The following is a 22,500-nucleotide window of genomic DNA, read 5'->3' as shown; positions in this document are numbered from 1 at the left end:
CACACACACACACACACACACACACACACACACACACACACACACACACACACACACACACACACACACACACACACACACACACACACACACACACACACACACACACACACACACACACACACACACACTTGTTGTTAATGGCTGAGCTCAGTGACCTCCTTCTCTGCTGCTCAGAATGACTGTACTGTTCCTGTGACGGGTTAAAGATCACTAATAATGACTGTGCACTGATTTAATAACACACAGATTAGATTAGAGAATATTAACCTCCTCTGTGTTTGTTTGTTTCAGTACATTCTGAACGACAGGATCTCTTATCCCGACGAGACCTTCATGGACATGGAGTTTAGAATCTCCGTCATGTACGACATCGCAAAGGTACCTGTAACCAACGGTTACCCTTCATTTATTATTCATAAATACAGATTAAAGGAGCGGTATGTAACTCTGACACCTGGTGTTTAAAATGGGTTCTGCAGTCCAAATTCAAAACTGAACTAAAGCTAAACTCTGAAGCTTCAGTGTTTATCCAGCTCTGCATGGGTCTGTAAACCTTTCTGCGTTCTAACCTCTCTCCATTTTGCATCTCCAATATTGATCCGGGTGCAGAATAATGATCATACGGTCTGATTGATTAAAGAATAGTGATAAAACAAACCCTGTGGTGGACTAACCCTCCTGCTGTGTTTCCTCCTCAGGGCATGTCCTACCTCCACTCCAGTAACATCAACATGCACGGACGCCTCAAGTCCACCAACTGTGTGGTCGATAATCGGATGGTGGTGAAGATCACCGACTTCGGATGTCACACCATCCTGAGGCCGGGCAGAGGTTAGAATCCCTCACCGACACCGTTTGAGTCAAGAAGTGGAGAGGCATGATAGAAAGAAAATATGTGATGTGAAGTCTCCTCTCCTCCTTTCTGTGTCCTATCCCCCCCCTACTACTATCCCTGACTCTCTCCTCTCTCCTCTCTCCTCTCCTCCCCTCTCCTCTCCTCTCCTCTCCTGTTTCCGTTTCCGTTTCCGGTTTCCGGTTTCCGGTGAGTGTGAGTGTGAGTGTGAGTGACGGTGGTGGTGTTGCGAGTGGCGCGGAGATTGAATTGTTTGCTATCCTTTCTACTGTTTTCAAAGTGCACGATCAGGTCAGATTGTTTTCATATTTGTATTGAGTGTTGTTGGCTGTGTAAGACAGATCGTTGGAGGGGTTGGAGGGAGGAATGGCGTCTGCTGAGACGCCACCTCCGACTCTCCGACAGGGAGTTCGGATAGTCCCTCCGAACGGTACTGTCACCGTGGAGGAGGTTCTGTTAGCTGCAGGTGAACAGGTAGGCCATGAGAAACTCTTGTATGCATCCCGAATGAACAAGGCTGTGGTTGTTTTTCTGAAGAGTGAGCCTCTTGTGTATCAGCTGATTGAGAGTGGTGTGTTCATTAGGGATTTGTTTGTGCAGGTTTCCCCGTTGTCGGTTCCCTCTACGCGGATCACCGTATCCGGTGTTCCGCCGTTTATTTCTAACAACTTGTTAGAGAACGAACTCCGCAGGTTTGGGAAGTTTGCGAGTGGTTTCAAAACTGTGAGTCTAGGGTGTAAAGATCCCAAACTGAAACATGTTCAATCTTTGCGGCGTCAGGTGTTCATGTTTTTGGATTCGCCCACACAGACTCTGGAGGTTTCCTTTAGAGTGAAACACGGTGACGCTTCTTATATGGTGTATGCGAGCTCGGGACAACTGAAGTGTTTTGAGTGTGGTGATGTGGGACACAAACGTTTTGCGTGTCCGCACAGACAGCAGGAGGCGGCTAGTGCTGCCGCTGACGCGGGCAGCTCTGTTAGTGTGGCGCATGTGGCGGGGGCCGCGTCCGCGTCCGTGCCCGGGGCGGGGGCCGCGTCCGCGCCCGTGCCTGGGACGGGGGCCGCGTCCGCGTCTGGGGCGGAGGCCGCGTCCGCGTCCGCGCCCGGGGCGGAGGCCGCGTCCGCGCCTGCGCCTTGTGCTGAGGCCGTGGCTGAGGTAGAAGTGGCTTCGACCAGCTCTCAGGCTACAGAAAAATCACAGACTGTAGATAATGATAAAACTGAAGATTCCACAAGTTCTGCAGTTGTAGATGTTTCATTGAAGGAAGGTAAGACAGTGTGTTGTAGCCAGGCATCATGTGAAGGAGAGGACATGGATGAAGATTATGAGTCAGACAATGCATCCATTGCTGATTTGCCAAATAGTGGCTCTGGTCTTTATTCTTTAGAGTCAATCAATCAATTTATGGATGAAACGTACAACAAATCAGTAAAAATCAGTGACTACTTTAGTGATACTGAAAAGTTCATAAAGTCAGTCAGCATACTGAAAAGACAGGTTGGGTTTGACCTCCTGGACGCGAAAAAACGGTTCCGTCTTAAAAAGCACATCACCGCACTGAGGAAAGTTGGACGTAAGAGTGTGAAGAAGACAAAGAAATGATCATGCATCACAAGGTGTTTTTCTTCTTCTACTGTTCCCTGTTTGTGTCTACTTATCTGTTCTTTCTCTCTGATCTTTCTATGAGGAGTCTTAAGATAGGATCTCTTAACATTAATGGTGGGAGAGACAGACAGAAAAGGGGCCTTATCTCTGAGATCTCAACTCAGAAAAACATTGATATCTTGTTTTTACAAGAGACTCATACCACACCATCAGATGAGACAGATTGGGGTTTATGGTGGGAGGGCTCTAACTACCTTAGCCATGGCACCAACTTTAGTGCAGGAGTAGCCATTTTGTTTAGAGCATCTGCAAATGTAAAGATCGTCTCTTGTGCTGAAATTGTAAAGGGAAGGCTTTTAATTGTAAGAGCAGAAATAGAGGACACTGTTTTCTGCTTCACTAATATTTATGCTCCAAATAATGGAGCTGAAAGGGTAGCTTTCTATACCCGCCTCCAAAAGGAGTTAGTGATCTATAATCAGGATCAGATCATTCTTGGTGGTGACTTTAACTGCACACTTGATTTCACCGTGGATAGAATAGGAGAGGAGCCACATCCACATTCATCCCAGACTTTAAACACTGTCATCTCTCACCTGGATTTGTTGGACACATTTAGAGTGAAACATCCACAATCCAGACAGTATACATGGGTCAGGGTTAACAGTAACAGGGTGTGTGCAGCTAGACTGGACAGGGTTTACATCTCCAGAACTCTCAACCCCAGATTAATTCATTGTAATATTCTGCCTGTCGGCTTCACTGATCACCATTTTGTTAGTGTGGAGCTGATTATTTCACCAGGTGAAAGGGCTAAGTCCTTCTGGCATTTTAATAACAAGCTTCTACTGGACAATGTTTTCTGTAAAAACTTTGGGTGTTTTTGGGATCAGTGGCAATTAAGAAAAGTTGAGTTTGATTCTTTGAAGCTTTGGTGGGAGGTTGGTAAAGCTCAGATTCGTGTTTTTTGTCAGCAGTACACGTCACACTCTTCTGCTAGATTAAAAACAGTCATTAAAAATCTTGAGGACAACATTAAGAACCTTGAGGAGGGGTTAAATGGGAGTGTGGATCCCACCACTGGTACCCTGCTGAAGGAGAAACGTATGGAGTTGAGCTCTTTCCTGCAGGAGAGGGTGAAGGGAGCTCTTGTGCGGAGTCGTTTCCTTCAACTCAAAGACATGGATGCCCCAACGTCTTTCTTTTTCAATCTTGAGAGATCTGTGGCTCAAAAAAAGTTGCTGACTTGTCTGAAACTGCCAGGAGGTCGAATAACAGCTGATCCAAAGGAAATGAGCAGTCACGCCATGCAGTTCTATGAGGATCTGTTTGGAGCAGAGAGTTGCAGCCAGGAGTGTCGCAGGGAGCTCCTGGAGGGTCTCCCTCAGCTCAGTGTGGAGGAGAGGTCTCTTCTGGAAGGGGAGCTGTCTCTGGAGGAGCTCACTGCTGCTGTCACTCAGATGGCAACAGGAAGAGCACCTGGAATAGATGGGTTGTCCACAGACTTTTTTAAGAGGTTCTGGAATATTCTTGGGTCTGACCTGCATAGTGTTTTAATGGAGTGTTGCAGGACCGGGTCTCTTCCTGGTTCTTGTAAGAGAGCAGTTCTTTCCTTGCTCCCCAAGAAAGGTGACCTGGCATTGTTAAAAAACTGGAGGCCGGTTGCTTTGCTTTGTGCGGACTACAAGATCCTCTCCAGAGCTTTATCGAACAGACTAAAGGACGTTCTGGGAAGTGTGGTCCATAAAGACCAGAGTTACTGTGTTCCAGACCGGACAATCATGGATAATATATTTCTTATCAGAGATGTCATTGATGTGTGTAAAATCTATAATCTAAATGTTGGCATTGTGTCTCTGGATCAAGAGAAGGCGTTTGACAGGGTGGATCACTCGTATTTGTTTTCTGCACTGAGGTCTTTTGGTTTTGGGGATGGTTTTGTGTCATTAGTTGGGTTGTTGTATCAGGATGCACAGTGTTTGGTGAAGATGGGGGCGGGGTTGAGTCGGCCAATCCCTGTACGGCGAGGGATCAGACAAGGTTGTCCCATCTCCGGCCAGCTGTACAGCTTGGCTATTGAGCCCTTGCTGTGCAGGTTGAGGGGCCGGCTCAGCGGGCTTTCTTTGCCCTGTAGCATTGAATGTCCCCCTACAATTTCTGCCTATGCTGATGATGTAAACATCTTCATCTCCAATCAGGGGGACGTTCGGTGTCTGCGGGACACCCTGTCCCTGTATGAAAGGGCAACGGCTGCACGGGTGAACTGGGAAAAAAGTGGTGCCTTATTGGTGGGAGAGTGGAGGGACCAGGCAGTGCCCAGTCTGCCGGGTGGACTTGAGTGGGGGAGGGAGGGGTTGAAGGTGTTGGGGGTTTATTTGGGTACCGAGGGCTTTAAAAGTAAAAACTGGGAGGGAGTTAGGGAGAAAGTGTGCGCTCGGTTGTCTAAATGGAAATGGTTGCTACCCCAGTTGTCGTATAGGGGAAGAGTTCTGGTGGTCAATAACTTGGTTGCCTCGACTCTCTGGCACAGACTTGTGGCTTTGACACCTCCAAGAGGGCTGGTGGAGGACATTCAAAGGGCCATCCTGGACTTCTTCTGGTCAGGCAAACACTGGGTCCAGGCGGCAGTCCTCTACCTGCCGGTGGCTGAAGGGGGACATGGACTTATAGACATTCAGTCAAAAATTGCCTCATTCAGACTCCAGACTGCACAGAGACTCCTTTTCACTTGTGGTCCCAGCTGGATGGACATCGCTCGACTGCTGCTGAGGAGAGCTGGACGGCTGGGGTACACTAAGCAGCTCTTTCTGTTAAAGCTTGAGGAGGTGGATCTCACTGGATTAACATCCTTTTATATGTCTGTAATGCAGGCATGGAAAATGTACACATTCAAAAGGGAAAAAACTGAGAGTCTGGGAATGTGGATCTTTGAGGAACCGTTATTTTTTAATGATTTTATAAGGACTCCAACTTTGCAGTCAGCCAGTCTCCGGGCCAGTTTCAGAGAGGCAGGCTGCACAAAACTGGGTCACCTGGTAAGACTGACCCTGGACGCCCTCAAAGAAAGGACCAATATCACCTCCAGCCGGGTGGTTGAAAGAGTGGTGGAGGAAGTCTTGGCTGCACTTCCAGTAAAACTTGTGACATTTCTAAACATTGAGAATCTGTGTGAGCAGTGGAGTGAAGAGGGCGAATACAGCTTCCCATCTTTGTCTGTTACCCCAGATGTCGGGGAGTGGCAGGAAAGAGGAGGTGGACTGCTGTCCTTTAGTACTCCTGTTCTGGGAAAGTTCCAGGATGCAGGGAAAAAGGCACTCTATCAGTCCTGTGTTAAGGTCCTACATCTTCGTGGTCTGTCGGGAGTGAAAGAGTCGAGGTGGATCGAGTTTTTTGGCCCGGAGGTTTCCCCGAAAGGCAGCTGGCGGTCCCTGTACAAGCTGCCTGTTGAGAAGAGAACAGCAGATCTCCAGTGGAGAGTTGTGCATGGGGTTATAGCCACGAACAGATACAGAGCGCACATTGATCCAGGGGTGGGAGAGGAGTGTTTGTTTTGTTCACTAACTGAAACTTTGTCTCATCTGTTTGTTGAGTGTCCCAGGCTCTCACTCTTGTTTGTCCTTATGAAAAGCTTGTTTGAAGCTCTCGGGGAGGATTTCTCTTATGCATTGTTTGTTTTTGGGCCAAAGTATTCTGCAAAGAAAAAGACTGTACATACACTGATGAACTTTTTATCCGGCTCGGCTAAGTTGGCCATTTGGCTTACACGCAAGAACCGAGCTCAGGGTACTGGCTGTGTGGAACCGGTGCTGGTTCTGGAGGGACTTTTGAAGGCCAGACTAAAGGTAGAATTTGCCTATTATCAAATGATGGACAATGTGCAAGACTTTAATAGTGTATGGGCTGTGGAAGAAGCTTTGTGCTCTGTGGGTGGGGATGGAGAGCTGATTATTCATTTTTGATGCAGTAAATGTTGTTTTTGTTGATGTTGTGATTTTTGTTGCACTTGTTTTGTTTTATGTTTTATTTTTTATTTATTTATTTATTTCCTTCTCTTGATCTGAGTGATGATGTGACAGTGTTATAATTTTCTCCTGGTAGTGGTAAAATAAAAGGTATTTTGAAAACCAAACCTCTCTCCTCTCTCCTCTCTCCTCTCTCCTCTCTCCTCTCTCCTCTCCTCTCCTCTCTCCTCTCTCCTCTCTCCTCTCCTCTCCTCTCTCCTCTCTCCTCTCTCCTCTCTCCTCTCTCCTCTCTCCTCTCCTCTCTCCTCTCTCCTCTCCTCTCCTCTCTCCTCTCTCCTCTCTCCTCTCTCCTCTCTCCTCTCTCCTCTCCTCTCCTCTCTCCTCTCTCCTCTCAGACGTGTGGACGGCCCCGGAGCATCTCCGTAAAGATGGAGTGTCTCAGAAAGGAGACGTCTACAGCTACGCCATCATCGCTCATGAGATCATGATGAGACAGACTCCTTTCTACACACAGTACTGCTCGGACCCGACAGGTAAACCTGGATCACAAAGAATCTCATCACATTCTGAAGCCACAGAGTGAGAGCTCTCAAAGGAGACCCTCTTTGTCACTAAAACCTGCAGGCTCAATGTCTCAACACTCCATTTCAAAACGTTTTAAAAAGATGGTGTTGATAAGACCGGACTGTGTCGTCCAGTCTGTAAACCCTGCTCATCTTCTTCTTCCTCTTGTTGTCCCCCGACCCCTCAGTGAAGATCTACAGGGTGCAGTACCCCAGCGGGATGAACGTCTTCAGACCAGACCTGGACTTTAACGGAGCCTCAGAGAGAGAGGTCGAGGTGAGAGAGGAACCAATCAGCACATGACTCCTGCAGACAGAGATATTAAAGTTAACCCTCGCTCTGCTCCTCTCTCTGTGTGCTCTCAGCTGTACAGTCTGATCAGAAGCAGCTGGGACGAAGACCCCGAACGGAGGCCTGACTTTAAGAAAATAGAGTTAACGCTGGGAAAGATTTTCAGGTACGCCAACCCGTCCCATTAAGTCTGACTCCGCCTCCTGATATTTATTGATCTAACGCGTCTCTCCTCCACAAAGTAATCTGCACAACCAGGCCACGGAGACGTACATGGACAACCTGATCCGCCGGCTGCAGATGTACTCGAGGACTTTGGAGCGTCTGGTGGAGGAGAGGACGTCTCTGTACAAAGCGGAGCGAGACCGAGCCGACCGCCTCAACTTCATGCTCCTCCCCGGGTAACGCTTTATCCTTCACGCTTTTAACGACCAGACGCCATTTATTTAGAGCTGTCAGCGTTCAACGACTTAATCACATTAATCTCATTTGTCCCTTCAGGCTCTCCGTAGATACTCGTCCTCAGTGTCTCCCTGTAGTCTCACTGCTGCATCTCTGAATGTCTCATTTCACTTTAACAAACTCTCACACAGTAATATCCACCTGATGACATCACACATTGACCTGATGACATCACACATTGACCTTATGACATCACACATTGACCTTATGACATCACACATTGACCTTATGACATCACACATTGACATCACACATTGACCTTATGACATCACGCATTGACTTTATGACATCACACATTGACCTTATGACATCACACATTGACTTTATAACATCACACATTGACCTTATGACATCACACATTGACTTTATAACGTCACACATTGACCTTATGACATCACACATTGACTTTATGACATCACACATTGACCTTATGACATCACACATTGACCTTATGACATCACACATTGACCTTATGACATCACACATTGACCTTTGTTACCGTTCCTTTGAGCTGTTTGACCTCACTTTGGGATCCCTAACCACTTCCTGTTTCTGTGCTTAACTTCATGTCCTAACCTTCCAGCTACAGGAAGGGCTTACTGTATTTCAAAATAAAAGCACACAGCAAGTAAAGTACTCTCAGTTTAAGACAGGACAAAACATTCAAAATAAAAGCCCCCCCAAAAAACCTGTGAGATTATGGAATTTCAAACATGTAATTAAAAAATATATTTGTATTTTGTTAAATGTAACTTGATCTTATCAGAGCCATTCATGAACGTGCGTATGTCCCGTCTGTGTGCCTCCTCAGGCCTGTGGTGCGTTCACTGAAAGAGACGGGGAAAGTGAAACCAGAGCTCTTCGAGGAGGTGACCATTTACTTCAGCGACATTGTGGGTTTCACCACACTCTGTCACTACAGCACGCCCATTGAGGTGGTGAACATGCTCAACCACATCTACAAGCACTTTGACAGCATCCTCGACCACCATGACGTCTACAAGGTAGATAGACTTGAGCTTATATAACCCCCCCCACCCCCGTAAGAAAAAAAGCTAAACGTACACCACAAAGTCATATATCAGGGTAATACTTTGGAACTAATCAAATGCACACAAATGTAAAAAACAACAGACTGCAATCCAAATCAAAGTCATCACAAAACAATCTGTAACAAAACAGCTACCTGCTAGCATGAGCTAAAGTTAGCCTGAGGCACACATGTTCAGACAGCAGCTGACTTCATGCAGCTCGTTCAGACAGTCCTCCTGATATCCCCTCTGTTAGCTCTCTCTTTGTTAGCTCCATGAAGCTAAAACATTTTCTGCTATAAACTCTCACCATGAAGATCCATTTTACAACCAATTAAATAACATCTCAAATGTACAGCTTCCTGCTCGCCCCGTGGTCTGACCTTGTGTTTGACCTTGTGTTTGACCTTGTGTCTGACCTTGTGTCTGACCTTGTGTCTGACCTTGTGTTTGACCTTGTGTTTGACCTTGTGTTTGACCTTGTGTTTGACCTTGTGTCTGACCTTGTGTCTGACCTTGTGTCTGACCTTGTGTTTGACCTTGTGTTTGACCTTGTGTTTGACCTTGTGTTTGACCTTGTGTTTGACCTTGTAATCAGAAGCATGTTTCTGATGTTTGTCTGCCAGTGTTAGCTTCTGTTTCTGTCCCAGAGAAGCTAATGGCTTCTGCTAGCTGGTGGAGCAGGAAGGGAGAGGTGAGGGAGGGAGGGGGCGGGGCCCATGTATATGGGCGGGGCACTTCAGAACAAAGGGAGGTGTGGCCAATGAGAAGTTTTGTTGGAGACTGGTGCTGAAGTGTGACATCTGCTGGACATGAGATTATAGAATAACATTAATGAATAACAACATTTAAACTGTATTAGATTTATTTTTTATATCTACTAACATGAAACATTCACTGATGTATTTGAATATTTCATTCATAATCACTTTATATTAAATGTAAGATATGTTTTGAAAAATGGAGAGAGGTTAGAACACAGAAAGGTTTACAGACCCATGCAGAGCTGGATAAACACTGAAGCTTCAGAGTCCACCACATGGTGACCTGAGTGAGCATCCACTCTAGAGAGGGGGGGGGGGGACAGCTCTCTATGATGTTTAGAATTTAGACCCACTTTAACCACTAGGGGTCAGAGTTAGCTATGGATTCTCTTAATAATAATTTAAAAAACATCTTTATGAATTCCTCTCAGGTGGAGACGATCGGTGATGCGTACATGGTTGCGTCCGGTTTACCTAAACGTAACGGTGACAGTCACGCCGTGGACATCGCCCACATGGCTCTGGACATCCTGGCTTTTGTGGGGACTTTTGAACTGCAGCACCTGCCAGGTATCCCTCTGTGGATCCGGATCGGCGTGCATTCAGGTACATGAACTTCAGTCGGCTATCAGTGTGATTTATTTAAAACACAGAGCATTGCATTCATAAATAAACAGAATCATTAAGATGTCTTTATTTGTGTGCTGTAGGTCCGTGTGCAGCAGGAGTTGTGGGGAACAAGATGCCTCGTTACTGTCTGTTTGGAGACACGGTCAACACAGCATCACGCATGGAGTCCACAGGCCTGCGTAAGCGACAACACACACACACACCATCATCATCAACATCTGGTATGGGAAAGTGTTTGAAAATGTAGACTACCTCACACACGTCTCCTTCTCCTTTCCCAGCTCTGAGGATTCACGTCAGTGGGTCGACCATCAGCATCCTGCAGAGGACAGACGGAAAGTTTGAGTATGAAAAAAGAGGAGAGACGTACCTGAAGGTTAGTTCTTTCTGCTACCCTAACCCTAACTACATCAAATCTAAACCTTACAATTTTTAATGTGTGTGTGTGTGTGTGTGTGTGTGTGTGTGTGTGTGTGTGTCGCTCCCACAGGGCAAAGGCAAAGAGATAACGTACTGGTTAACAGGAGTGACAGGAGGGAATTACAACCTGCCGACACCACCGACAGCGTGAGTGAAACCCGGTCTGAACACTCTGCTCATGTCCTCTCCGATCCAGCTTTATTTAAAGCGCTCATTTTAAAAACAGCAGTTTTTACTAAAGGGCTTTACAGTCCACAAAACAGCGGTCGCTCATCAATAACAAATAATGATGATGAGAAAAAGAGTAAAAAATCATATAAAGCAGATAAAAGAATTAATGACAAAAGGAACGAGAATACATCGGTCGCATTCAGAGTTAAAACCAAGGTGTAAAAATTAGGACAAGAGTTAAGAACCGGCAGTGTGGGGGCTCGTTAAAAGACGGGCATCAGTGTTTGGACCAACTGAAGTGGAGAAAGGGACGCCTGACTTTGGGAGTCATCTGCGTAAAAGTGGAATGAGAGGTCGGCCATGTTTTTCACAAATCAATCCCATGGGAAGTAGGTAGAGGGAAAAGAGCATCGGGCCAAGGATTGAACCCTGGGGTACTCCACATGGGATGGGAGAGTTGTGGAGGAGTCGCTGAGGCTTACAGTGAAACTATTTGTGACTACCATTTGTAGGACATTCCTTTGATGCCCACACAGGGAGAACAAGACAAGAAACGAGAGCAAGTATCGAACATTTTCACGACCTTACTGTATAAACAAACTTCTAGTATGAGTATTCTTACAAACAACAATGCAGAAAGTCATATTCATGTGCATATAACCCATCCTTCTGTATGAGACCCACTCGACTCATGTTTTCATAAAGCTCCACATGACCTCCTGCAGCATTCATGTCTATAATCTGAAATGTTCCCCGCGTCTCGTCTCAGGGAGAACTTCCAGCAGCTGCAGCAGAATCTGGCCGAGATGATCGTTTCCAGTCTGGAGCAGCGAGGAGAAGGGAGTGAGCGCTTCAAAAAGACCCTGTCCACGAGAGTCAGTCAGAGGGAGACCAACAGCGGCCTGCAGGGCGGCGACAGCCCCCCCGACTACTTCCACCTGGCTGTCACAGATAACCCCAGCACCTACCTGTGATCACAGCGGCGCTCTGAAAAGGAGTAGACGATGTAGGCGTGGCTCTGTTCTGTCCAATCAGAGCTGCTGGTCTGTGTGGACAGGTCACTTAATTCAGCGTCCTGTGACATCAGAGCAGCAGGGGGACGGCTGCTGCAGCGCCACCCGTCTCTCTCTGCATCAGGACGTGAACATCAGACTGAACCACCCACAGACATGAAATATAAAATATGTGGTATAAATAAGCTCCTTCTCTTTTTTTCTTGTTGGACTGAAACGTTTTCACTGCGGCTGTTTTCTACGTGATGAACTGAGCTTTTTTATAACAAACATGAGAAATGACCACATTCAAAAAGCCACCACCTGGGGGCGCCAGAGTCAAATAAATCTACATTCCTGAAGTAAATAGATGGAAATTATTTAGATTTAACCATGTTTTGGCCTTTCAGATAATATTTTTCCATGTCATTAAATCATTTGTGTGAAGTGATGTTTTTTGCATTCAGTCAAATGTTTTTGCAGTTGACCTTCAGGGCCACTGTAGATTTACATCTTTAATTAGTTCTTAATTCTTTTACATCCAAACTGTATTCAGCAAACTCCTGCAAACTATCTAAAGTGCACAAATACTAAAATGTTGTCTCTCTCTGTCTCTGCCGCTTTTAGTTAAAAGTCTTTTTCCCTGTGGACAATAATAACTCACACACCGAGTGTACTCTCTCACCTTTGAAGAGGTCTCTGTTTTTATTTAAATCTTTCACACAGGAAGCTCGTCATTAAGAAACCTATTTATCGTGTAAATAGCTCCTTTCTGTTCTGCTGCAGAGACGGTGAGTCGTCATCCTGACAGGAGAACATTTGAGGTTTCTTTTTTTTTTTTAAGTTTTATTTTTGGGCTTCTCATGCCTTTAGTGGAGAGATAGGACAGTGGATAGAGTCGGAAATCAGGGAGAGAGAGAGAGTGGGGAATGACATGCAGGAAATGAGCCACAGGTGGGATGTGAGCCCGGGCTGCCTGCTTGAGACTACAGCCTCCATACATGGGGAGCACGCTCTAACCACTGCGCCACCAGCGCCCCACATGTGAGGTTTCTGTGATGATTTGATGTTTCAATAAAAAAAAGTTTGAAATAAAGAATCAGGTTCAGAGCAGTTTAAACTTTTAATAACACTTCACAGTAAAGAACAGGAAACTGAACACACTAGGAGACTCCACATCTCTGCTCCTTTGAAAAACAGTGCAGCGACCTCTTAAAAAAGACGGCTGCAAAAAAACAATTCAAATATGATCTAAAATGTTCAGAAGTCTGAAGTGAACATGCATCCATGTTTTATTTTCACGCCTTCTCGAGTAAACTAAGACTGGCTACATGAGGTATGTCAAAACTGATTATGTGTCCAAACAATCCTCCAGTGTGTGGAGTCACCACAATGACTCTACCGCTCCTGATCCAGGCGCAGTCTCTCACACGAGTCAACTTCCTGATACATGTCTGTGTTTAACATCTGAGAGGAAACGAGCTTGTTCTCTAAACAGAGTTCAAGAAAACAAACGGATAAAAGTCCGCTTCAGAACTTCTGTGAAAACCATCAAAATATGGTGGAGAATAAAGAGATCCAAAATGTGAATCAAAATGAGAAAAACTAACCACGAAGTGTAGAGTGCATGCAGTGAAGAACACACACACACACACACACACACACACACACACACACACACACACACAGACACACATCTACACAGTTTTGGTGGTGACTAACACCGTCCCACCCAGCTCCGTGGCAGGGAGGGGGACTCTGTGCTCCAGTCCTCTCTCCACCCGCGTCCCAGCATGCATTGGGGGGCACCGACAGGTGGTGAAGTCCTCCTCCCACTCCCATCCTGTTTGGGCGCCCGGGTGCAGGTGAGCGCTGCAGGGCGGCTGCGAGGGGAGAACCACCGGCTCACGCTGCTTCTCAGAGTCGTCTGAAAGATGAGGGGGAAACCAACTACGTTACCACGGCAACAGAAGGTTAAGAGTTTGTTTTGCAGGTCCCGTGCGTGGACATTTCTACATCACAGAGTTCAGATATTTAAGACGGATCAGGGAGTTCACAGAAATAAAGGAGGGGCGCCCGTCAACATCACGGTACCCCCTGAGGACCCGGTCTGCCACTCCATGTGGGACGTGGTTTAGGAATGGTCCATAAAGGATCAAAACCTGTCTCATTTCAGTTTCATATTTAGGGCCCATTGGAGTCGTCCTCACTCTTCTCCCCGACGTGGCGCCCTGTTCATGACACACATTAATGTAAACACTGAACAGCAGCGTCCTCACACAGACGATACAAACCCGTAACGGCGTGGAGTCAAAGATGCTTTTACTGAATCACAATAGATCACATGTGAAACAATGAGGTGTCTCACTTCAGCTAAGTGAAAAGAGCTGATACCCTAATCTAGTTTCAGACGTTCTCGTTGTCCTGAGGAGGAGAACGCTCCATTCACAGAATCACGCGGTGGAGACGGACGCACGCGCTCTCTCACCGGGTTTAAGACGCACATGAGCTGCATGCAAGACGATTGAAACCTCGGTCAGGAGGATCACGCAGACATTGTTTTATGTAAAGAATCCAAACTTAAGCCGAGCAGCGTGATGTGCTTTCATCGACATTAAAGATATTAGAGTGTTTAAGAGATCACTGACTGTTTAATCCTCTGGTTTTAACCATTTGTCCACCAAATACACTCGTGCTGTTCACCACTATAAGAGACCGTTTAAGAGTGTGTGTGTGTTCTGAATCTGCAGATGTGTGTGTGTGAACCAGAATAACTGTTAGAGAGCTGCATGCCGACCCTGGGGACGCCCGCCAAGAAGAGAACAGAAACTGTGCAGTTTCTACCGTGGTGTTCATGAGCGTCACACTTCATCACCTGCACGCCTGCAGACGCACGCTGCGACATGTTTTCACATCACGAAGAACGATTTCTGAACGAGGGGCCGTCACCACACCAGAATGTGAAACTTTGATATGATTCTAGTTTAAATCAAACGATGTTGATTCCTGTTTAATACCAAGGCTCCTCCCTCTTTTACAAACGTTGTCCGTGTAGTTTGGATTTGTTTGGACCAGAGAAGGTAGACGGTTTTAAGGCGACCCCCCCCACACGGCCATTTTGGACGCCCCTCGGTTTGCCAGATATGAGAGCAGTTATCAGGTCAACAGGTGAAGTGGTTCAGATAGAAGTGATTGTACCCGACCTAAAAAGCCTCTGCATGTTTCTAATAAGCTCCACGAGCAGAAACGTGCTCAAACTAGGATCAATATTGGAGATGCTTTTGAAAAATGGAGAGAGGTTAGAACACAGAAAGGTTTACAGACCCATGCAGAGCTGGATAAACACTGAAGCTTCAGAGTCCACCACATGGTGACCTGAGTGAACATCCACTCTAGAGAGGAGGGGGGAGACAGCTCTCTATAATGTTTAGAAACTGGACTGCAGTACCCATTTTAAACACTAGGTGTCAGAGTTACAGACTGCTCCTTTAAATGTTTGTTTTTAAAGCTTCTGAACGTTTTGATTCTTTCCTCCGTTTAAATAACAGAGAGTGCATCGTATTAAAACATCTGGTACTCTGAACAAAGTGTCATGAGCGAGGAAGATGAAGTTCAGGTCAGGATTTGTTTTTGTTCAATGACTCACCTGCTGAAACCCGAACGTATCTGACACATGATACCGACTATTATAACTCAAACTAGCAGCAGCTGCTTCTAGAACAACAGGTGGAAGTTTCACATTAAGAATGAATCTCAGTAACAGCCTTAAAAAAAAAAGCTGTCAGCTGCTGAGGATTCTGGGATACGTTGTTCTTTGTGTGAGGATTTATTTCATACAGATTATAAATGATCCTCTTACCCGGGGTTCTGCTCGTCCTGGTGTGTTTTCTGTAAATGAAGAACAGAGTCGCGATCAGGATGGTCACCACCGTCCCCAGACCCACACAGATCCACAGAGCCGGACTCAGGAACATCATGGAGGATAACTGAGGGGCAGGAGACGTGGATTTCACCTGGACCACGGGAGGCAGGGGCGGCTCTGAGAGGAAAATACTGATTATATACCTCAACACAAAAACACAGATCACATGTTCAACAGTCAGAGCGACATTCAGTCAAACACATCTAAAGAGTCAGCTCTGATTCAGAGGAGGTATCAAGGTGTCAATGTGGAGCCCTGCGTAGGGTTTAAATGTATCTCTGTAGATATTCAAGTCAACACACAAAAAGCAGAGACAGAGCTTTGTCAAAGCCACACAGAGACGTTCAGAGACTCACCTGTGGGCCACTCGGTAGGTTTAGGTCTGTTTATGGTCCTGCTGGAGATGCAGTGTTTGACGAGGAGGTCCCACTTTTCACCCACTGGACAGTCCTTCTTGGCCATGTCTGAAAAGTGGCTGCTGAGCCACGCTCCTCCGATGTTAATGACACAAACCCTGAAAAAAACCCTCTGAGGACAGAGAGCGGTGAGACCCGGAGGATGAGATGCAAAAGGGAGGATTTGTGAAATGAGTGCAGAGTGCTGAACAGACGTTTCAGTTCCTCTATTTCAGAGGAAAGACCGAATCACTACCCGAGTCCCCGAGGACGAGACAGAAACAGAGAGAGAGAGAGGCTTATAGAACAGAGAGGTCCTGACATCACAGATCTATACTTTATTAAACCTTAGATTCAGCTGTGGTCATTTGACCGTACAGTATGTTGACATGAAGCTCTGGATCCATGGATCAGGTTTCTCCTGACAGTGAGATCTCCGTCTGACTCACAAAATCTGATCTTTAAAGTGAGAATTACATTATGAGTAATCTCTACCTGCGTGTGATCTCTCGGGGTCTGGATTTTCAGTAGGTAACGTGTTCTGGTTTCAGTTTAAAGGACATTTGTCGGCCGAGCTGTATTGACCAATCAGGAGTCAGCATGCTTTACTGAATCAGGACAGTAAAAAAACAGATGCTAATGACACACCAGCTCCCAAAGTTTGCACCCTACCCCTAAAAAACATAATTTCTAATCCAACAACTCAAACACAAGAACTTTGAATACAGAAACAAATCAGGATCACCTGAGTCAAAACACTAAAGAACTCACCGAGAGCAACAGTGTGATGTCATCAAGATTCAGCACAGGAGAACAAGACGAGGATGTCGACTCTCTCTCTCTACTCTACATGGAACCACTCGCTGCAGCAGTCCAACATAACACACAAGATAACTCTTTATGCTGACGACATCATACTTTACCTACAGACTCCACAAACCTCACTTCAAGAAACAATGAATCAAAAACATTCCAAAATCTGAAACTATTCAATAAACTGGACTAAGCCGACACTACTCCAATCTCTGTAAAGAGCAGCCCTACCACCACCCATTCCCTCCACCACTGATACTATAAGATAACACTTCAAACACCAAAACATACCAGACGACTGGATGCACCAACTACTTCCTGTTACAAATCATAACCAGATGGATACACCCCACAGAACAATCCAGGCCATGGCTACACATAGAACAGCAACAAGGAAAATATATACTCATATCAATCCTACCATTTATCAAAATCATATCATCGCTACAGCCCTAACAGAGTGGTGGAAAACTCACAAAGTAATGATCACAACACCCACACCCTGTAAGAACACACCAACATGGAACAACCCAGACGTTCATCAAAACCACAAAACACTGAATCTCACCGATGGGAAGGACCAAGACATCCCCCAGCTTCACCACATCATTCAAGACTTAACCTTCATCCCCTTCAAAGAATTAACTCAAAAGTACAATATAAGAATAAATCTCACTTCCAATATCTTCAAATCCAATCAAACACAGAAGTTTAACCTCAAACAAGACGACAGCGACAAATCACCACGAGCAGACACAAACCTCAAACTCTTAAACACACAGCCAAAAGATTTATCCACAACAACAGACCATGAAACCTGGAATATAATCTGCAACAACACCTTCTCAGTGACAAACAGAAACTCCAACTGATTCAGTATAAGATTAACCACAGAACTCACACTTCAGGGTTTCACTTTACCGCTCCAATAACTGTTCATTAAGCCCAGCCCCCCTAACAACCTTGGATGACTTCTGCCCATCCCCCATTCAGACATTCTGGACACAAGTCACAAATAAACTGCCCGGTTCCACTCCCCCATCACTACGCATTCTCGGTAACACATTTTCAATCACACCTCCCAACGACCAAAAAAACACAAACTACTCATCGCGCTCACTGTCGCCAAGAAAACAATCTTCCTCAACTGGAAACAAACAGCTCAGTATGGATGAACACGTTACCATGGAAACACTTAAACATCCACTTCTGGACATGAGGCATGCAACAGAACCGCTATGCTACCCAGCGCCCCGGGTCACTGACCATCTTAGAGTTCCCTGTTCAGTTTAAGACCGCCTGATAAAAAATATAAATACATTTCTAAACAACAACATTAACTTTCAGAGAACACATTTACTGAAAAGTGGAGCAGCAGAAGACGGAGAGGATGGACTTCTCTCATCATGTAGACAGACTAGAGGAACATGGGGAAGAGGATTTAATATGTGACCTTTAAAGTGAGAAAATCACAAGATATGAAACAGAGTGAGAGTGAAGCTGTGGTTTAATTTATTTTGTTGAACTGAGACTCAGATGAACGTTTAAGTTGTAGACATTAACGCCACTCAGAAAAGGAACTCCTGCCTGGAAGTCGTTCAACGCTAACCGCTGACTTCACTGGAAAGAGGAATGAGAAATTCACAGATTCTCAGACTGTGCTGTGATGACCTGAATGAAAGTTTGCACCAGAGGAAACATCAGAGCAAGAATACAGACGGAGACCGGACAGTCCTGAAAAACTTTAAAACTTTAATCACAACAGGAAGTAAGACGGAGATGAGCAGCATCATCAAAACACAAACCTGAGAGACTCTGATGGAGCACATAAAACCTGAGGATGACATCATCACACAGACCATGACATCATCACACAGACCATGACATCATTACACAGACCATGACATCTTCACACAGTCCATGACATCATCACACAGACCATGACATCATCACACAGACCATGACATCATCACACAGACCATGACATCATTACACAGACCATGACATCATCAAACTGACCATGACATCATCAAACTGACCATGACATCATCAAACAGACCATGACATCATCACACAGTCCATGACATCATCACACAGACTGATTAGAGATTTGAAATATAAAAAAGAGTTTATAAAATCATTAAACTCTGAAGGTATAAAACACATTTCACTCAGTTCTTCTTTTTCATGAATAGAAACTGCAGGTTAAAAATGTGACTGAAGAGTCTTTATAAAAGCTTCGGTACGTGTTCATACCATCAGCAGCGCCTTTCTGAAAAGTGGAAAGATTTTCAAATTCAGCGCTCGGAGCGACCGCAAAAACAAGGCAGAGCGAAATAAACGCTGGGCGATGAGCTTTATCTCCAGACGGCGTTCTGCTGCCAACGCTCTCTACTCACTAAAACTGAAGAAAAGACGCCATGTGGACACGTGGTCAAACAACCTTAACGTAAAGTTCAAACAAACATGTGCACAGACAAACTTTAAAACACTGATCACAAACGTGTTGGCAGCTTTTTGGTCTCAGGGAAGAAGAACGAGCTTCAGTTTGGACGTCACAGAAAAAATCATCGGGGGAGATTGTTCATTTGAAGCACACACACACACACACACACACACACACACACACACACACACACACACACACACACACACACACACACACACACACACACACACACACACACACACACACACACACACACACACACACACACACACACACACACACACACACACACACACACACACACACACACACACACACACACCCCTTATGGTCTGAACAGCAGGGGGTACATCTTGACGAAGGTGAAGTTGAAGGAGGGGGGCAGACCCTGGTGACTGATGCTGCTGAAGTTCCCCACCCAGGTAAACGGAGGAAGTCCTCCCTGAGTGGTCGGCCCGTTCAACGCCTCGGCGCTGAACATCTCCGCCATGTTGAAATCTGTCACCTGCAACAACACGGCACAAACACGCTCTTAAAGCTACAGAACGTCACGTTATTTCACTTCAATCCCACCTTCATCACCAATCAGCCAATCACAGCCACTGAGGGGAGAATGTTTTGGTTGCTTGGCAACAGCAAAGTTTCAGCATCTTCTCGCTGCTGCGTGTTGATTTTCCATTATTATTATTTTTTTATTTTCCTGTTTGAGTGTCGTAACAGGTGGCGAGCCACGCCGCGTGATGCAGCATGACCATCATCATGACTATTCCCGATGCATTGTGGGATACAGTTAAGACAATAGTGCACTACAGTGAGGTGTGTTTTCAGACGCAACCCTGAAGACATCTTTAACTGTCATCACCATGGTTACGGTCACTACCTTAGTGTCATAGCAACCAGACGGAGAAGCCTTCTCTGTCCTCAGGTCTCCCCGACAGCAGATGGTCTTACAAGGGTCCCCCTTAGAGTACGGATCCTTCTTGTAGTCTGAAAACAAACAAACAAACAAACAAACAAACAAACAAACAAACAAACGTCTCATTAAAGATGCAGACTGAGGTCAACATTCAGCCCCTAAACATCTTTGTTCTCCTCTCTCTCTCTCTCTCTCTGTATCTCTGTGTCCCTCTCTCTCCCTCTCTCTCTCTCTCCTCTCTCTCTCTCTCTCTCTCTCTCTCTGTATCTCTGTGTCTCTCTCTCTCTCTCTCTCTCTCTCTGTATCTCTGTGTCTCTCTCTCTCTCTCTCTCTCTCTCTGTATCTCTGTGTCCCTCTCTCTCTCTCTCTTTGTCTCTCTCTCTCTCTCTCTGTCCCTCTCTCTCCCTCTCTCTCTCTCTCTCTCTCTCTCTCTCTCTCTCTCTCTCTCTCTGTATCTCTGTGTCCCTCTCTCTCTCTCTCTTTGTCTCTCTCTCTCTCTCTCTCTCTCTCTCTCTCTCTCTCCTCTCTCTCTCTCTCTCTCTCTCGTACCGTTGAACCTCATGATGAACTTGAGAGAGTCCCAGGTCCTTCACGTTGGACTGGTCTCTACGGAAGATCTTGGCTCTGGGACAGAGATCATAAGAGAAGTCTTCTCCGAACTTCTCCCACATGCGCCCGTAACCACTCAGCGTGTAGATCTTCTCGTGGAAGGGGACGTTGAAGGACGGCCAGTAACCTGCCGGGAAGAGACGCCGCCGCCCTCCGTTAAAACACACGCTCAGAGGAAACAGCGTAACCATGGCGACAGTGTTTTGTACCTCTGCGCAGAGCCGGAGTCTGGTCCGAGTACTCCACCAGGCCGGGGATCTGCTCCACCACGGTCAGAGCTCCATCAGCAACGCTGACCCCAGCTTGACCTTACTGCGGTCCAACACCATGTACTGATTATTATAGGTTCCTAAAGGGGGCGGGGTCAGAGAAGCATGCATTTACTTTGAATCCTCTGTTTCCTGTTTGATGTGCTAATGTAGAATCACTGACCCGAGTTGAACCTGGAGAAGGTTTTGGCCCACTCCTCTCCGCTGTGAGCCAGACTGTGAGCCAGTCGGACCCTCTGCCACGCCAGAAGACTTTTAGGAGTGATGGCGTCAAAGAGGGAGGAGTTAAAGATGTTGTTGGTGGTCTGAGTCATCATCAGGCCGCTGCCCAGGAGGTAGAAATCATCCAGAGACACCAGAAGCCTGAGGAGACACATGAGGGCGGAGTCAGAGAGAGAGGGGGGGAGAAAGAGAGAGAGAGAGACCGAGGGGGGGGGGGAGAAACAGAGAGAGAGAGAGAGACAGAGGGGGGGAGAAAGAGAGAGAGAGAGACCGAGGGGGGGGGAGAGAAACAGAGAGAGAGAGAGAGAGAGAGAGAGAGAGAGACAGAGGGGGGGAGAAAGAGAGAGAGAGAGACCGAGGGGGGGGGGGAGAGAAACAGAGAGAGAGAGAGAGAGAGAGAGAGAGAGAGAGAGAGACCGAGGGGGGGAGAAAGAGAGAGAGAGAAACCGAGGGGGGGGGGGAGAGAAACAGAGAGAGAGAGAGAGAGAGAGAGAGAGAGAGAGACCGAGGGGGGGAGAGAGAGAGAGAGACAGAGCGAGGGGGGGGGAGAGAGAGAGAGACAGAGAAACAGAGAGAGACAGAGACCGAGGGGGGAGAGAGAAACAGAGAGAGAGAGAAACAGAGAGAGAGAACAGAGAAACAGAGAGAGAGAGAACAGAGAGAGAGAAACAGAGAAAACAGAGAGAGAGAGAGACAGAGAGAGAGACCGAGGGGGGGGGGAGAGAGAAACAGAGAGAGAGAGAGAGAGAGAGAGAGAGAGAGACCGAGGGGGGGAGAGAGAGAGAGAGACAGAGCGAGGGGGGGGAGAGAGAGAGAGACAGAGAAACAAGAGAGAGAGAGAGGAGAGACAGAGAGAGGAGAGAGACAGAGACCGAGGGGGGGGAGAGAGAGAGAGAGGAGAGAGAGAGAGAGAGAGAGAGAGAGGAGACCGAGGGGGGGAGAGAGAGAGAGAGAGAGACCGAGGGGGGGGGGGGGAGAGAGGAGAGAGAGAGATGAGAGAGAGAGGAGGACCGAGGGGGGGGGGGGGGGGGTGGGGGAGAGAGAGAGAGAGAGACCGAGGCGGGGGGGGAGAGAGAGAGAGAGACCGAGGGGGGGGAGAGAGAGAGAGAGAGAGAGAGAGAGAGAGAGGACCGAGGGGGGGGGGGGGGGGAGAG

The 22,500-nt window shown here is 46.6% G+C and overlaps 3 protein-coding genes across 5 annotated transcripts in view; 1 reads left to right on the top strand and 2 right to left on the bottom strand.

Moving 5' to 3' along the window:
- Window positions 1-12,202, top strand: part of gucy2ca (guanylate cyclase 2Ca) — a 23,539-nt gene extending 11,337 nt beyond the window's left edge. For 2 of the 3 annotated variants that reach the window (XM_065964863.1, XM_065964862.1), the window contains exons 16-27: window positions 295-381; window positions 702-834; window positions 6,822-6,959; window positions 7,178-7,266; window positions 7,356-7,447; window positions 7,524-7,682; window positions 8,555-8,747; window positions 9,970-10,144; window positions 10,249-10,347; window positions 10,450-10,544; window positions 10,659-10,735; window positions 11,529-12,202. In XM_065964863.1, the coding sequence (XP_065820935.1) occupies window positions 295-381; window positions 702-834; window positions 6,822-6,959; window positions 7,178-7,266; window positions 7,356-7,447; window positions 7,524-7,682; window positions 8,555-8,747; window positions 9,970-10,144; window positions 10,249-10,347; window positions 10,450-10,544; window positions 10,659-10,735; window positions 11,529-11,733 (1,542 nt within the window). In that variant the 3' untranslated portion in view covers window positions 11,734-12,202. Of the gene's footprint in view, window positions 1-294; window positions 382-701; window positions 835-6,821; window positions 6,960-7,177; window positions 7,267-7,355; window positions 7,448-7,523; window positions 7,683-8,554; window positions 8,748-9,969; window positions 10,145-10,248; window positions 10,348-10,449; window positions 10,545-10,658; window positions 10,736-11,528 lie in introns of those variants that run through there. The other variant, XR_010668882.1, reaches the window with a different exon arrangement.
- A 653-nt stretch (window positions 12,203-12,855) lies between these two features.
- LOC110002307 (tumor necrosis factor receptor superfamily member 13C) lies at window positions 12,856-18,473 on the bottom strand. The gene is made up of 3 exons (XM_020657893.3): window positions 16,030-18,473; window positions 15,611-15,790; window positions 12,856-13,678 (listed from the first exon to the last, which is right to left on the bottom strand). Exons 1-3 carry the CDS (start codon window positions 16,133-16,135, stop codon window positions 13,449-13,451), a joined length of 516 nt encoding a protein of 171 aa, XP_020513549.2. The 5' UTR covers window positions 16,136-18,473; the 3' UTR covers window positions 12,856-13,448.
- Window positions 18,474-18,612: 139 nt separating this feature from the next.
- LOC109979350 (phospholipase-B 81) lies at window positions 18,613-21,516 on the bottom strand. Its single transcript, XM_020628277.3, is given in 7 exon segments — window positions 18,613-19,835; window positions 20,211-20,317; window positions 20,796-20,826; window positions 20,828-20,982; window positions 21,065-21,151; window positions 21,154-21,204; window positions 21,288-21,516. Coding segments are annotated over 7 exon segments (825 nt in total). The 5' UTR covers window positions 21,502-21,516; the 3' UTR covers window positions 18,613-19,655.
- Between the last annotated feature and the right edge of the window lie 984 nt (window positions 21,517-22,500).

Source organism: Labrus bergylta, chromosome 16 (assembly GCF_963930695.1).
Source record: "Labrus bergylta chromosome 16, fLabBer1.1, whole genome shotgun sequence".
In the NCBI taxonomy this organism is placed as follows: domain Eukaryota; kingdom Metazoa; phylum Chordata; class Actinopteri; order Labriformes; family Labridae; genus Labrus; species Labrus bergylta.
Note: the sequence above shows the minus strand (reverse complement) of the source record. Positions and strands in the feature narration are given on the sequence as shown.